The 16,136-nt window shown below is 37.7% G+C and overlaps 1 protein-coding gene across 1 annotated transcript; it reads left to right on the top strand.

The window, feature by feature from the left end:
* The first annotated feature begins 31 nt into the window (after positions 1-31).
* Positions 32-15,541, top strand: LOC133516327 (T-complex protein 1 subunit alpha). Its single transcript, XM_061849215.1, has 10 exons — positions 32-191; positions 577-700; positions 3,599-3,716; positions 4,105-4,286; positions 6,300-6,564; positions 6,973-7,225; positions 7,391-7,481; positions 12,994-13,186; positions 13,541-13,681; positions 14,331-15,541. Exons 1-10 carry the CDS (start codon positions 119-121, stop codon positions 14,559-14,561), a joined length of 1,671 nt encoding a protein of 556 aa, XP_061705199.1. The 5' UTR covers positions 32-118; the 3' UTR covers positions 14,562-15,541.
* The last annotated feature ends 595 nt before the right edge of the window (positions 15,542-16,136 follow it).

Genomic DNA, 16,136 nt, shown 5'->3' with positions numbered 1-16,136 from the left:
ATGAACGATTCAAATGTCATCGATATTTTTAAAGTTGGTAACATCGCTCACTCTTCCAGAATTGAACTGTGTGACGGCCGAATTGTTTTAGTGAAATTTGTGTTAATTTTTAACAAAAATGTCCACAATTGCCGCTCCGTTGTCTGTCGCAGGGACCAGAAGCTCTGGAGCCCCGGTCAGGACACAAAATGGTAAAAACTAATGTAGAATATATGCAAACACAAAGCACACGAGGTATCCGGTGGATCACATGCAATGCTGCATTATGGTTTTAATTTAGTGATTTTCTTTTTAACTGTTGTAATTTATTTTAGTAAACACATAATTTTTATTCAAAAACTTGAAAAAGATTACGATCATTCTAAAGTAATTTATAATCTATAAGTTTTTAATCACTCAAAATGAAATAACCTATTTTGTTGTAAAACGAAGGAAAGTAATTTAATATGCCCTTTAATAAAAAAATACAATAGCCTTTGACAATTGGACACGTATCTTTTTCCATTTAATATGTTTATATATGCATAAGTAAAAAGTAATGATGAACATTCAGAGTCCAATGCTTTTTGTTTTCAGTAAACGCCGCAGCTGCGATAGCAAACATAGTGAAGAGTTCGTTGGGTCCCGTGGGTCTTGACAAGATGCTGGTGGACGATATTGGAGATGTTACAGTCACAAATGATGGGGCTACTATTCTTAAGTGAGAACTATATATTATAATTCAATTTTGTGCAGGCAAATGGACTTTATTGATTAAATGCTCCATTAGTGGTAAAGTCCCATATTATTTGTATTATTCCCACTAGTTACCACCAAGTTGTTACCAGCAGGCGCGGATACAAGGGGGGGGGGGGCATAGGGGCAATGGCCCCCCCCCTAAAACCCTGGCTCTCACATTACTAAATTGAGTAACATTTTTTTTTACCTTATTTTCTGTGCAAAAATATATGATTTTCTCAAAATGGCCCCCCCCTAAGCCAAATCTTGTATCCGCGCCTGGTTACCAGTGACTAAACAACTGAGCTTAGATTTTTTTTCCCACCTGTATATTAATAACAACAGAGATAAATAATTCCCAGTAGCTACCACCAACTTGCTTTGGTGTCTAAATTCCGAATGAGTATTATTTTGATTTTTTTGAAGTGGTATTTTTGCTTAATTGTATATGAAACAATTTAATGTGATATTTGCTGTGCCTAGAGTTAGTGCGGAAAGAGAAGAGTTGTAGGATTTGAGGGTGTGCCAGTGCTATTTTATGGTTTTTTACACTAAATAACATGAATGATACTTGAATCCCATTATCTCGGCATTTTGCCATGGGTCACTAAAGGGAGACTGGTGTCGGCAGTAACCTAATCCTATGAATTAGCACAGGCACTAGTTATCACGGAAGTATCTACCATTTCACCTTCTAGTCAAGAATCTGCCCAATCCAACTGCCATTAGCCGGGTCCACACAGAGCGTTTTCCTCGCCCGAGTGCACCGCCTCGGCCGAGGCACGTCTACACTCGCCGTATTGTCTGTGAGGAGATTGCCTCGCGCGTATGCTCGCTCTGTGTGGGCCTAATGACCAGTGATCGGATTTTCCAGTGCAACACCGTGGGATACCAAGTAGAAAACGTAATATGGATATGACCGAAATTCCCGGATTTCGTTTGAAAAAAATTATTTCGATATGATAGTTAGGAATATACTCGTAAACTAAATCTTTATCAATGCATTGAATATTCTTTACTTTAATTTAATGTAAACATGTATAGTATTTTTAAAAGATATCCATAAAAAACAAAACTTCTATTGTTAATGAATTTAATGATGAACTATGATTTTTTTATTTATGTATCCAAATTTTGTATTTAATAGCCAAAGGCTATTTGATACCTAGGTCAGTATTAAACAGACTTTTACAACCTATCTTTTTTAATTGTTGAAAGTACATATATCAAAATTGCATAATAAATATAATAATAATCGCCCTAGCAGCATCCTAGGTTAGGTATTTTATAATGTGTTTGTATGCATTTTTTATGTTTTGGTATTTTATTATTATATGCATATTATAAAAAGCCTATACCTAAGAGTTAAGATGAATAAAGAAAATACTAACGCTTACTATATGCACAATGCGCATACAGTTGTGTGCAACATAATAGCAGCCAATAAGAAAAGGAAAATTAGGGTAAAACTATAACTTTAGATCTTTTTATATAATTCTTCTGCACTACTAAGTCGGTCAAAAATCAACAACAAAGTCCGAATGATGGACCACTTATACTCTGCAACGAAGGTTGTCTTATAGAAAAGTTTTTTTTTTCTGGATGATATGGGTTTAGTTAGATGAAAAGCTTTGATTTGAAATAATAGGCAAGATAATAAATTACAATTATTATAGTACACAATAGGGTTGTTTCCATCTACAAATCTTAGGGCAGAATTGTATCCCAATAAATTCTTTTGGATTATAAGAACATGTTAAACTACTTTTAGGGGACCTGTAATGACCATATTTTTGTAAATATTGAATTTAAAATATCTTTTGGCACACGTCACGTGACCAAACTCGAAACGTATTTGAAGATTCTGATGACGTCACAACTCTCGGATTGACACTGTTGACAGTTAGGCGATAAACAACAAATGACAAATGTCAGTTGACAGTTCGTATCTTCTACGTGTGTATGAAGTTATGTGTCAAACCGTAAACTGTGACGTCACACAATTTTCAAAGAGCGTTTTGGGCGCGAAAGCATCTGTCATAATATATTTTGTTAATTTAACATATTTAAAGCCGTTTTTAATATAAAAGTTGAATTTTAGGGCAACTTTTAATTAATATAGAACGTAATACAAGCGTTTCAAAAAATTGGAAACAACCCTATTGTATTTTTTTCGTAGGGTTTTACGTTTTTATAAGAATTTCCGCAAGTTACTGAAAAGCCGATTTTCATGATGTTATTTTTTTATTTCCAATATTATTCAAGTAAAGGTTACAGTTAACTTTGAATCAGTGTCAAGTAATGCAGAAGAATTATATTAAAAAATCTAATACAATTGTTCCAAAGTTATAGTTTAACCCTAATTTTCATTTTCTTATTCACTGCTACTATACTGCACACAACTGTACACTTATTTTCCGAAAATATTTATTTTACGCGACAAAATGTTAAAAAAATTTACTGAATGTAATATAGCCAGTAACTTATTCAACAATATAAGTTGTGGAATCCCGGGGTATATCCATATTAGTATAATGTTTGAGGTCATTCACCCCGTGTTGCACCGGGAAATCCGATCACTGCTAATGACTTTCACTTTCTATGTATTTTTTGAGAGTTGATAGTGAAGCCGCTTTTCCCGCTGCCGAAACAAAAAAGTTTTATATGTAATTTCCCTTGTTGAACTGTGTACGATTTTATCCCGTTCCAATATTATTCCATACATAATCTTGCTGTTTTTGTTAATAAAAATACACAATTACATAAGTTTGTTTACGTTTTAGTAGTTTTATTAGATCTTGTCTAGAACCTATATCCGAAATATCTGTCTGCCTCTGTACTTGGTTGATCATATTTAAATACTTTAATGAATGTGTGTTAGAATGTTGGAGGTGGAGCACCCTGCAGCTAAAGTGTTGGTAGAACTGGCTCAGCTGCAAGACGAGGAAGTCGGAGACGGCACCACATCTGTTGTTATTATTGCTGCCGAACTATTAAAGGTAATATTTATTTATCTATAAACATGCCTTTACTTTTGCCGAATGAACCAGGTAAATAGGAGGGTAAAACTAATCTTTAGATGTGCTTGTTTTCCTGTTCAGTCAGTAGCTATAGCACTGGTAAAAAGAAAAGAAATAATACCTCTTGTTTAACAGGTCCTTATCTGAATTTTTTGAGGGGATTTTTTGGGCTTAATCCCCTTGGCTTAAGACCAAAAAATCCCCTCAGAAAATTCCAAGTATACATAGTTACATACAACAGTCATAGGCAACTATACACAAAATTAGTTTTCAGTCATATTGTCTCTCTTTTATATTGTTTAATGTAGTTGGCATTTAAAGTATTGAAATATGTATATATTTCAACTTATTCCATTATCGAAACCAGAATGCAGATGAACTGGTCAAGAACAAAATCCACCCTACAAGCATCATCTCAGGCTACAGACTAGCATGCAAGGAGGCAGTGAAGTACATCCAGGACAACCTCACGGTCACCTTGGAGTCACTGGGCCGCGCCTCCATCATCAATGCAGCCAAGACCACTATGTCCTCCAAGCTTATTGGAGCGTATCCTTTTTACAAGCTTTTATTTAGTTTCTCCTGTCCCATTGTCTGTCTGTAATCAAATCTAGCAAGTTAAATTTGACTCACTTCCGGTTCCGGTTTCCAATGAAGCTGAAAATTTGCATACATGTCGGGTGACAATGCAATATTATGGTAACATCTAGCTGATCAGATGATAAAGACAGGAATTCCGCCATAGGAACGAGATAATACAATGCAACCTAATTGTGTTTGGGGTTGTTGTTGTCTCAATCTCGATGAGCATTAGTTGACTGTGTAAAGAAAAGTACAGTCAGTGATAAAAGATTGTACCAAAAATGAAATTTTGCCAAAAACTTTATTAATAGATATGGATTTCAGAATTTTTTTTTATTGAAAGCTCAATTGTTTCAGAAGACATTTATTGTAGGTAGATTTTTCGCCTCTATTTCGAAGCCCCCACCTAGAACGAAATGGCATAGATTGAGTGATCAGATGTGGAGTTAGCTGAAAATTTTGGAAAAAGAATAGTCGATAAGATGGGAGAAATGGGTGATATGGCAGAGATGAGGGCAAATGATTGCTGAAATGAAATGGCAGTATGTTTATGAGCTGTTGAGGTCCAGGGGCTGGCTGGGAAAATGGCAAGAAAAGTTGGAAAGTGTGGGACTGAAAATAAGCAAAACCAAAACGGAGCACATGTTCTGCGATTTCGGTGGTGTATCCAGTTTTTCCCATTAGAATAAATGCAGGATGGATGAAATGGCGACAGGTCTCTGGAACAACTTGCGATCCACGAATGCCTCTTAAACTTAAGGGGAAAATCTACAGGACGAGATTCGTGAGACCTGTTGCTGTTGTAATGTATGGATCAGAATGCTGGGCGACGAAAGTGACGGATGAAAGAAGAGTGCACGCAACGCAGTGGAAATGAGAATGTTGAGATGGTTGTGTGGAGTGACGAGAAAGGATCGGATTAAGAATGAGTATATAAGGGGAAGTTTGAAAGTAGCACCGGTAGCAGAGAAGATAGTAGGTTAGCGTGGTATGGGCATGTAATGAGGAGGGATGAATGCCATATAGATAGGCAAAATAATGTAAGGGATGAATGTTGATGGACGGAGAGCGGATGGTAGACCAGAAAACGATGGATGGATTGTGTGAAAGAGGATATGAGAAAGAAAGGAGTTAGTGCTGAGGTAACGAAAGATAGAGCAGAATGGAAGAGAAAAACATGTGGTGCCGACCCCACATAACGTGGGATAAGGGCAGGAAGAAGGAGATTTTTCGCCTCTATAAACCGTATTATTGTGTAAATATGATCGAAATCTTAATGTTGTACATTTTAAGTATTTAATTAATCCAATTATACATATATCTGTGTACAAACTTACTTGCATATTCAGTAAAAAAATACACAAATTTGAGTGTTGAACTCTCATAGATTCTCAAGGGTTGAAATATATAAATAACCCAAACTCCTAAATTACCAAAGCCTACTGAGTTATAACTGACCTACTGTTTTACTGTTTCACTATGTACACCTTGTTTGTGCAACTTGCCCGTTGAAATTCTACGTCTACCTCATTTTTCATTTTTAATGTGTAATTTCTGGATCTCTCGAACTTATATTTTTTAATTATGATAATTACTTTAATTACAAACCATGTAATTTTAGTGATACTGCATGCTTTAGTACTTAGAAATAAATCTGTAATATTATTGTTTACGTTTATCGTATTATATTGAACCAATTGTTGAACCAAACATTTGTAAAACTTAAATACTTTATCTACGAAATGTATAAATAATAATTATGAATTCTATGTACCTTTTCATCAAATTTTATAGAAAAATGTTTCTCATATAAGTGAAATGTAAATTTCTTTTTGAGAAAATAAAAATATTCTTTAACCCGAAATAAAAGCAAACCATAGTAATGCATTAGGAAGCTTGTCAACCTGTCATACAGTATTATATTTGTTTTGAATATAATTTGCTTTATAAATTCAATGAATGCCCTAACCACTACACCAGTGACGCAGATTTCTTCTCAGAAATAATAGTGGATGCGGCAATGGCCATCAAGATCACCGACCCCAAAGGCAACGCCGCGTACCCTATAAAGGCCGTGAACATACTGAAGGCGCACGGGCGCAGCGCCCGCGAGAGCGTGCTGATCAAGGGCTACGCCCTTAACTGCACCGTCGCATCGCAGGCCATGCCCAAAAAGATAGTCAATGCCAAGATCGCCTGCTTAGACTTTTCGCTGCAGAAGACGAAGATGAAGATGGGTGTCCAGGTCAGTATAGTATCTAGTTTAGTTTAAGTAGGCGTAACTTAAGATCACACGTTTTTTTAGGTATTTCCCCCTTGTGTAACTACAACTTTAAGCAAAATATTGAACATTATATACGAAATATGTGTTCTGGTAAACTACTGGGAAGTTGAATTACTTGATGGAATTTTATTTTAGGTTAGGTATAAGTAGTACATTTTTTAAGAATATAGGTATTTAATTCATACTTCCTACTCTGATCTTCAAATAATAAGCATTCAATTTCTTAAGACCTTTGCTCTCGGCAAAAGTAAGATTTTTATTTTAAAAAATTATATCAAAATTTCATGAATAAACAGAGTTAACTTATGATACAGGAACTTTATGACGTGTCAGGAATGTACCCCTACTTTTTTTATGTAACATCTTCAGGTGCTAGTATCAGACCCTGAAAAACTTGAGGCCATCCGAGCTCGCGAGCTCGACATCACCAAGGAGCGCCTCCAGAAGATCCTGGCCACGGGCGTGAACGTGATCCTGTGCACGGGTGGCATTGATGACCTGTGCCTCAAGTACTTCGTGGAGGCCGGCGCCATGGGCGTGCGCCGCTGCAAGAAGGCTGACCTCAAGCGGATCGCCAAGGCCACGGGCGCTACCTTCCTCACTTCACTCACCAATATGGATGGTTAGTAATAATCTAATAATTATATAATCTAACAAATATATTTCCAAGTAGGAGGCCTACCTGTGCTATGTTGTGATTTGTGTTTGCTTTGGTATTACTCAAATTTCTTATGGGGTCGGATACAATTATAATTTGTTTGTGTATTGACTAGTGTAAAACTTTCAGGCGAGGAGGTATTTGAGCCCAGCATGATCGGAGAAGCTGCCGAAGTGGTGCAGGAACAGATCTGTGATGATCAGCTCATTCTAATCAAGGGGTAATTATACTTTTGATCTTGCTTTGTCTAAAAAAGATGGTAGAGACTGAAATAGATGTCATATACTAAAAAAAATGTAACTAAGCCTGGTGCTCTGGTGGCCGAGGCGGGAATCCAACCGGCGTCTTCAGCTGACGCGGCGTACTCAAAAATATTTTTTTTTTTTTTTTTAATAATTAGATTTGTTCCCTAGTTGTAATTTAATCGACCTGCAAAATATTCAGCCAAATTGTATTACTTGGTCAGCAACTTAACGTTAGTAAGTATTTCTAAATCAGTTAACAATTAATGTCATACTGAGCTGCTCTAAATGATTTGGTTGGCAAATTAATTGATTGATCGGCAGTAAGCAATTAATAAAGTTTTGTTAAGCAATTAGTGGGTAAGCGGATTAGTTCATTTTGGATTACAATCTACCTGATCCGCAAAAATTGGTATCATTCGATCAGCAAAAGTCTATTCAACCTAAACCATCCCCTTTTCTGATTAGCTGATTTTTTAAACAAAAAAATATTGGCCATAATTTGATTACTTCCCTTTTATTTGGTCCTTCAAAAAACTTACTGCACATTCACAAAATGGGCGCAACCAACTCTTTGTTCGAGAGGGTGTATTCAAGGGTAAAAATGTACAATATGGACCGTATGGTGAGGGGTGAGCCAGGACGCAACTGTGGCGTAGTGAAGCAGAAGAGCAGCCCTTCGCCCTCGCGTGACGAGGCAGCGTGGCGAGGGCTGCGTCTCCGTTGTCGCAATTGCTGTTTAGGGGTAGGACAGATAAGACCACGTGAATAGTGGGGTGCTCTGATGCGGTTTTAGAAGACCTTGACATTTTGGTAACCTTGAGATTTAGATGACCTTGAGAATGGTGGTGCAGTATCGTGTCACTTGGGCTGATTTAACTCCGCCAGCCACTCTGCCGATTTATCAAAACAAACGTTAGTTACCTTATTATATCAGATTATACAATTCCTTTAATATGCATACGTCTCAATAGGGAGTATTACTGCAATGTTCTGCCAGAGTGCAGCACTAGCACCTTTCCTAAACCATAGAGTAACTTATACATACTGTGTCTTAAACTGTTTTTTGACAAGTTTTTGTCAGATAATGAAATATGACATTGATGCATCAAGGCGGTTTGTTTACAAAGGGCCTATAGGGAGCGTGCATGAACTGTAGGAGGCAGCACAGGAGCCGTCAGATTTTTGGCGCGAGGCGTAAATGTGTTGTTTATTGTTCCGATGTAGCCCACAAGATGGCAGAACCTACTATGCACAAGAAAACACTTGACGTGTAAATGTACATGTTTTTGGTTCCGATTCAGGCCACAAGATGGCAGACCCTCCAACGCGCACGATCCTATAGGGAGCGTGCATGAACTGTAGGAGGCAGCACAGGAGCCGTCAGATTTTTGGCGCGAGGCGTAAAATCTGATGTTTATTGTTCCGATGTAGCCCACGAGATGGCAGAACCTACTATGCACAAGAAAACACGTGACGTGTAAATGTACATGTATATGGTTCCGATTCAGGCCACAAGATGCCAGACCCTCCAACGCGCACGGTCCCTATGGGGAAACGCGAAAATCGAATTTTAGTTATCTGCGTCTTCATCGCTCGAATATGCAAGAGTGATAGAGAGGTTAGATAACGAAATTTCGATTTTCTTGTTTCGCGATAGACCTTCAGATTGTGATGGATTGTGGTAGTGGTTTTTAAATTAAACTGCTTAGAGAAATGTTTTTTCTATCAACCAATTTTTAAATCTTGCTGACCAAATAATATTTTTCTCTTCTCCGTGCGGAATGCGTCCACTTTCGGCACGCTGCGCTAAACGAAGTTGCCGCTTTCCGGCTCCGTCGAACAGAAAAATAGTGTACTAAACTCGGCCAGTAAATAAGAAAGCCTCAGGTCACATGTTTGTACTTGTAGGTCGAGGCGAAATTGAGGGCTACAATTACATGTGATCTGAGACATTTCTTACTTTTCTGCTCTAGGTTAGTATACTATTTTTCTGTTCGACGGAGCCGGAAAGATGAGCTGTAATATACTATTGCAGCTCAACTATTTATCAAGCAGATAAATTATAACAGGAGCAGATTGATATTGGTTATAATATTGACCGTTGGTAAATTATTTGCTGAACAATAGTTGTAGCTTGATTTTTTTATTGCCAGCAGAATGTTTGTATGCTGTCCAAATGATTTAAGAGGCCGTTATCGATTTTAGTCGAAAAAATGTCAAATTGAAAGATTTAGTCGATGAAATTGTACACCTTTTGTTAACTATTGGGAGCGTGCACGACTGTCACGCAACCTAGTGTCCGCAATTCTAGGGGAAAACGTCAATTCACTACATCTTATAAAACTACTCCAAAACTAAAAACTACTGATCGGATTTTCATACGACTTTCATCTATCAATATAGTGATTCTTGAGGAAGGCTTTTAAGTATATAACTTGTTAAGGTTTTGTGTAAATTGTTTGAAATATAACGATGTTGTCGGAAAAAATCACGCTGGCTAGGAGCTTTAATCGAAAACGCTGCCTAATCCGTTTGAGCTATAACAACACAATGTATGGTGGGGTTGTTTGTCATTCATAGGTCTACAAAAAAGTCCGCGATGTGAAATGTCTATCTTTTAAGGATAACTTACTATATCCATTCTTAACTTCTAGAAAAAGATCACGTAATATGTGGCATTTGCTAAGCTATTTACATGGATACATTATTAACAATTATCAAAATAAATACGTTAGTTATATTAAGCATTTCATACAGATTACAATGGTCCCTTACACCATACAATTTAAATGAATATTTCAGGAGTAATCGTAAATCAAAGTTTCATTTCGAGCCATATAATTTTATTGTACGAAATGTTAAAGACGCTATCCGCAGTTAGTTCAAATTTTTACCACCTTATGCGCTGGGATCGCTTTACTTACCCCCACCACGCACTTCGCACGGTCCCAATTAGAAATATCAAGCACTGGTTTCTATTAGCACGTCTTGTTATTTTTCATTTTAATTAATCAAATTTTTGAAAACAGACTCACTTAGTAAGTAATGAGTTTTTTTCTGATGGACGTTTAGGTAAACGCACGTAAAGCGCTGATTTTGTCGATCTTATTTGTATATTTCGTAAAGTTTGGACTGCTAAAAACGGTAATTTTGTATTACACATATCCTGTACTTCAACTTTAATAAAGTACATTTTTGTTATTATAAATTTAAAATTGATGATGAAATCAATTTTCCCCAGAATTTACTTCAAAACAAAACAAGTTCTCTGAAAATCGACTTAATTTCATCGTAATTTTGATACTTAAACAATCTATAACATTTGCTGAAACTGTTCTGGTACATCATTTTGTATAATTTACCACCATAATTTTTTGATGAATTTTTAAAAACTGTCCCTTCTTGTCACATATTACTGGGGACTCACGCTTGCGACCTCATTATTAAAAGGCAAGAAAGACGTGCTAATAGAAACCAATACTTGTTATTTAGATATTACTTAACATAAGGTGTACAATTTCAACGACTAAATCATCAATTTTACATTTTTGCTCTAAAATCGTTACCGGGCTCTTAATAGCCCGGTCCACACAGAGCGAGCATACGCGCGAGGCAATTTCCTCACGCACAAACCGGCTAGTGTAGACGTGCCTCGGCCGAGGCGGCGCATGCGTTTTCCTTGCCCGAGCGCGCCGCCTCGGCCAAGGCGGCTAATGGCTATTTATTTTTAGACCAGTGTAATTTCACTGACTGAATAACATATCGTCAGTACAGGAGTAGTCACATTTTTGGCGCGAGGTGTAAATGAGAAGTATATGCTTACAATGTAGCCCACAAGATGGCAGAAGTAGAACCTACTATACACAAGAAAACGTAAGAGAACGGTAGATGGTAGCATTTGCTTTGGTGTGAAGTGTCAATGTACATGTTTATGTTTCCGATTCAGGCCACAAGGTGGAAGACCCTCCAACGCGCACGGTCCCTGTGGCAGACTTAACTCATTGCCTATAAAGGTCTCGCACTAAAGGTTGCACACTATATCAATTCCACACCAACTCAATTCACTTTTGGTTCAGCTTAGTGGACGACGAGTGGACGACGCGTAGACCACCCGACAGTTACCAAAATTTTGAACATTGTACTGTAGGACATACAAAATAAGGCTTTAATTTCAATATTTAATTTTGAGTCGAGTGGCTGTTGAGTTGTAATAGTGTGCTAAGACCTTAAGGCGACCAACTTACAGTAATTTTAGCCAGCTTCAAATGTAATAGTACATTACGATACAAGTGCGAAAAAAAGGAAATTCGAAACGAGTGGCGATAAATTAAAACACGACCGAAGGGAGTGTTTTAAATCGACACGAGTTGCGAATTACCTATTCGCACATGTATCGTACAACGTTTTACAGTACATAATATAGCCCTTTAAATGTTCGACACAGTAACGTAATATGCTAATATTCGCACTAGTGCGGTAAAGTAGCACCATATGTACTGTAAAATATTTCGTCGTTTTCGTTCTTCGGTCGTGTTTTAATTTATCGCCACTAGTTTCGAATTTCCTACTTTTCGCACTTGTATCGTAATGTACTATTATCTACACACGTATCATAAACCCTCTATGATGCCTTCAAAATCCGTAAATAATGGCCAACATTACGATAAACTGTTTTGTTACAACAAATTTCTTATCTGTGATGATGTAATTGCTTCATAACTACATCAAAATCGATTTGGTTATGACTTCAAATATGGAACATCTCTGAAAAAAAAAAATCAATTCCATTTGACCTCTATTCTAATATCAGTCGAGATGCCTTTTTGTTCGAAATGAAATGTCAATTGCATACAATTTTGACATACCTCGAATGTTAGTTTGTATCGAATGATACGGAAATAAGCCCCCGACTCTAGTTTGTCTCTGAATTAAAAAAAAATTACGAATGCGTGACATGCGTGAAAAAAGTTTTCATTTGCCGCCATTTGACGTACAGTTTATCTTTTAATTAGAGTCTGTGCGGAAAGAGAAGAGTCGTGGAATGTATGGGGCCCAATACATTCCACGACTTTTCTCTTTCCGAACACAGTCTAATTTTAAGTATAAAATGAATATGTTTTGATGTTTTTAAAGTAACTATAGCAAAAATTTCGTGTAAAATCAGCGATAAAAATATTTCGGTGACGCCACCACATATCCGCGAGTTCCTCCAAGAGAGCAACGATGCCCTGTAATTTGGGTTAGTGAATATATCATAGAAAGTTTATAATATGTGTGTAGATAAAATGGTGTATGTAACTGGACATAATTAGGCATTAAAACACTCGTGTGATCCTATTAAGAAACTCACTTCGTTCGTTTCTTAAACCCACACTCGTGTATTTTAATGCCTTTTATTATGTAGCGGTCACATAAACTACTAGTTTGTTATGCGAATCAATGTGAATTGTGATAATCACCTTCTTTACGTGTAATATTGTATGTTAGTCCCTGTGCGCGCACGGCGGCGTCCATCATCCTGCGCGGGCCGACGGACGCGTACTGCGACGAGATGGAGCGCTCGGCGCACGACGCGCTGTGCGCCGTGCGCCGCGTGCTGGAGTCCGGCCGCCTCGTGCCCGGCGGCGGCGCCGTCGAGGCCGCGCTCTCCATTTACCTCGAGAACTTCGCCACCACGCTCGTGAGTGCCCGATCTGTCCGTTAAACGCCGTCGTCTATTCAAAATTTATGTAACGAAAACATAGCGTCAAAAAACGGCAGGTCCCTCGAGTTTCGCTATATAGAGTTTAGACTATATGTATGAATATAAATCATTAAGTAATAAAATCGTAGATGAAAAAAATGCTAAATCAAGCTAATTTTTTTTTTCATAGAGGAATTAATTTAATCCCGTTTTTATGAAGTCCTATGAAATTGTACAATATATCTTTAAATAAGAAATAAACTCATTTTTTAAATTTGTTTTCATATAAGGAAGTTAATATTTCTAACCCTTATTTTTACTTTACTTCTTAATTCCGTTACATTTCCGCAGAGTTCTCGCGAGCAGCTGGCGATAGCGGCGTTCGCGCAGTCGCTGCTGGTGATCCCCAAGACGCTGGCCGTCAACGCGGCGCGCGACGCCACCGACCTCGTGGCCAAGCTGCGCGCCTACCACAACTCCTCGCAGACCAAGGTACGCTTCCTGACCTGACCTTAAAATATAGTTCTATTGCTACCTACATTTGTTTGGGTATCACTCGGATACCCAATCTTAACTATTTGAGACTATTGCTAGTGACTAACCTGTGATCTACCAAACCGAAAGAAAACTATCTTTGTTAGGAGTATGATTAAAGGAGTTCAATTCTCAAACTGTACAGATGTGAGATGTGTAGGCCTGTATAAAAAAAAAATTGAACAGAATCCATAGCTTCATAATAGTACATTACGATACAAGTGCGAAAAATAGGAAATTCGAAACGAGTGGCGATAAATTAAAACACGACCGAAGGGAGTGTTTTAAATCGACACGAGTTGCGAATTACCTATTCGCACATGTATCGTACAACGTTTTACAGTACATATGGCCCTTTAAATGTTCGACACAGTAACGTAATATGCTACTTCTCGCACTAGTGCTATAAAGTAGCCCCATATGTACTGTAAAATTAAATTTTCATAGTTCGGAATGCTTCGCTTGTAGTACGCCATAATCTCCCCCGGTTGGGAAACTTGGGAGAGTGCGTATCACCTACATTTTAGACTGAATGCATTGGAAACTTATCATCATAATTTACGTTGCAAAATTGTTAATCCTTACTAAATAAAAGTGTGGTCGTCAGGTGGAACACGCGAACCTGAAGTGGGTGGGTCTGGACCTGACGGAGGGCACGCTGCGCGACAACCTGGCGGCCGGCGTGCTGGAGCCCGCCATCTCCAAGGTCAAGTCGCTGAAGTTCGCCACCGAGGCCGCCATCACCATCCTGCGCATCGACGACATGATCAAGCTCGACCCCGAGCAGTCCGCCGGCAAGTCCTACCAGGACGCCTGCAACGCCGGCGAACTCGACTAAACCACGCTAACGGTGCTCTCACTCTTGTCTCGGTTACTCTTCATTACAAGGGATTTTTTGCATAAGTTGTGTTGTACTCTCGTCATCAAATATATGTACGATATATTTTCTGCGTTCATGTTCATATATTTCTTGATGGCGAAAGTACCTACTTCAAATGGCCGATGTTATCATCCGTTGGTATATCCATTCATATATGTTTTGTCCATTCTGAGCCGTGAGAGTTTTATGTTAGCCCAAATTTTGCATCGGGCCTCATGGAACAATTTCCTCTGGCGTGCATTTAAGATATATCGATGTCGCTTTCTTAACAATTAATTGCAGTATACTCCTACTTTGATTCCTTTTCTAGGTTCATCAGTATCTCAACCAGATACAGGAAATTAGAACAGAAAATCAAAAGTATTTTTGTAAAAATTACTCAGATCATTATGTGACTATTGATTAAATGATTACAGAATGTGCTTGAATGATTAAGATGTCTGAATGTGTTGGGCTTGTTGTGTTGAAACATGTAAACTTCACATGGTTTTCGAATTTGAGAATACAAGGTTTCAGAGTTTACGTTAAAATATCCTTGATTCCTTTTCACTTCATGTATCATGTTGGTACATGTTTACTTTAGACTACCCAGGATTTGAAGAAACTAAAACGCATCAAATTTATATAAAATAATAATAAAGGACCATTCAAGAACATTTTATTTCAGCGTCATCTTATTGTTGTAATGGCAACGTCAGTTGTGTTAAAAATGAAATTAAATATTATGAGACAGTAGGTTAAGCCCTATTTGTCATTGAGTCACAATCACAACCACATATGTCCTGGTTGTGTATCTCATAGTATTAACACAAGTTTTATGTATGTCAACCAGTTTATGGTTGTATTGCTTTCACTTAATGCTAGATAATGTTGCTAGAATTGTCTTATGTACTACATACCTAAATAATAAAAATAAATTTAATACTAGTTATTTATAATTTCGTTCTTTATTTTTTACTCAACACTAAGGCGGGTCACTCAATATGAATAGTCGCGATCAGATATATCGGAGCGGCCGAGTGGTCAAAATATCTGAACACGCCTCTATTGTCAAGACGTTAGGTGCGTGTTCGGATATTTTGACCACTCGGCCGCTCCGATATATCTGATGGTGACTATACCTACACTACACTACCTATAGTTTGTGAGATCTTATAGCCGTAACAGACTACCGCACCGGAAAGAGACTTTGGTGCGGTCAAAATATCTCTTTTTCGCACTAATTTATTGGCCGGGTGCACGATGGCAGCGCCGCCTAGCGTTGGCAACTTGGTAGGCGCTCAAGAATAATGAGCGCAACAAAATAAAGATTATTTCTTAAAACATTTTAGTTTAATAAAATAAACTATTTAAGGAAACGTTTTTTCGTAATTTTCATAACTCAAATTTTTACTTTACAATAAGCAAGCTTAAAAAAAAACTGGCCAAGAGCATGTCGGGGCATGCTCAGTGTAGGGTTCTGTAGTTACCCGTGCGTCAATATAGTATTTTTTGGAAAAACTCAAAAACGGCTAGACCACTGCGGTTCACTAT

This window comes from Cydia pomonella, chromosome 3 (genome assembly GCF_033807575.1).
Source record: "Cydia pomonella isolate Wapato2018A chromosome 3, ilCydPomo1, whole genome shotgun sequence".
NCBI classification, from domain to species: Eukaryota; Metazoa; Arthropoda; class Insecta; order Lepidoptera; family Tortricidae; genus Cydia; species Cydia pomonella.
This window is presented reverse-complemented; position numbering and strand designations above follow the sequence as displayed.

Bases quoted from the DNA above. Each gene is read 5' to 3' on its own strand.
- LOC133516327 (XM_061849215.1), top strand. From the start codon at position 119: ATGTCCACAATTGCCGCTCCGTTGTCTGTCGCAGGGACCAGAAGCTCT. The intron at 4,287-6,299 runs GTATCCTTTTTA...CCACTACACCAG, and splicing joins TCCTCCAAGCTTATTGGAGC to TGACGCAGATTTCTTCTCAG. The intron at 13,187-13,540 runs GTGAGTGCCCGA...ACATTTCCGCAG, and splicing joins AGAACTTCGCCACCACGCTC to AGTTCTCGCGAGCAGCTGGC.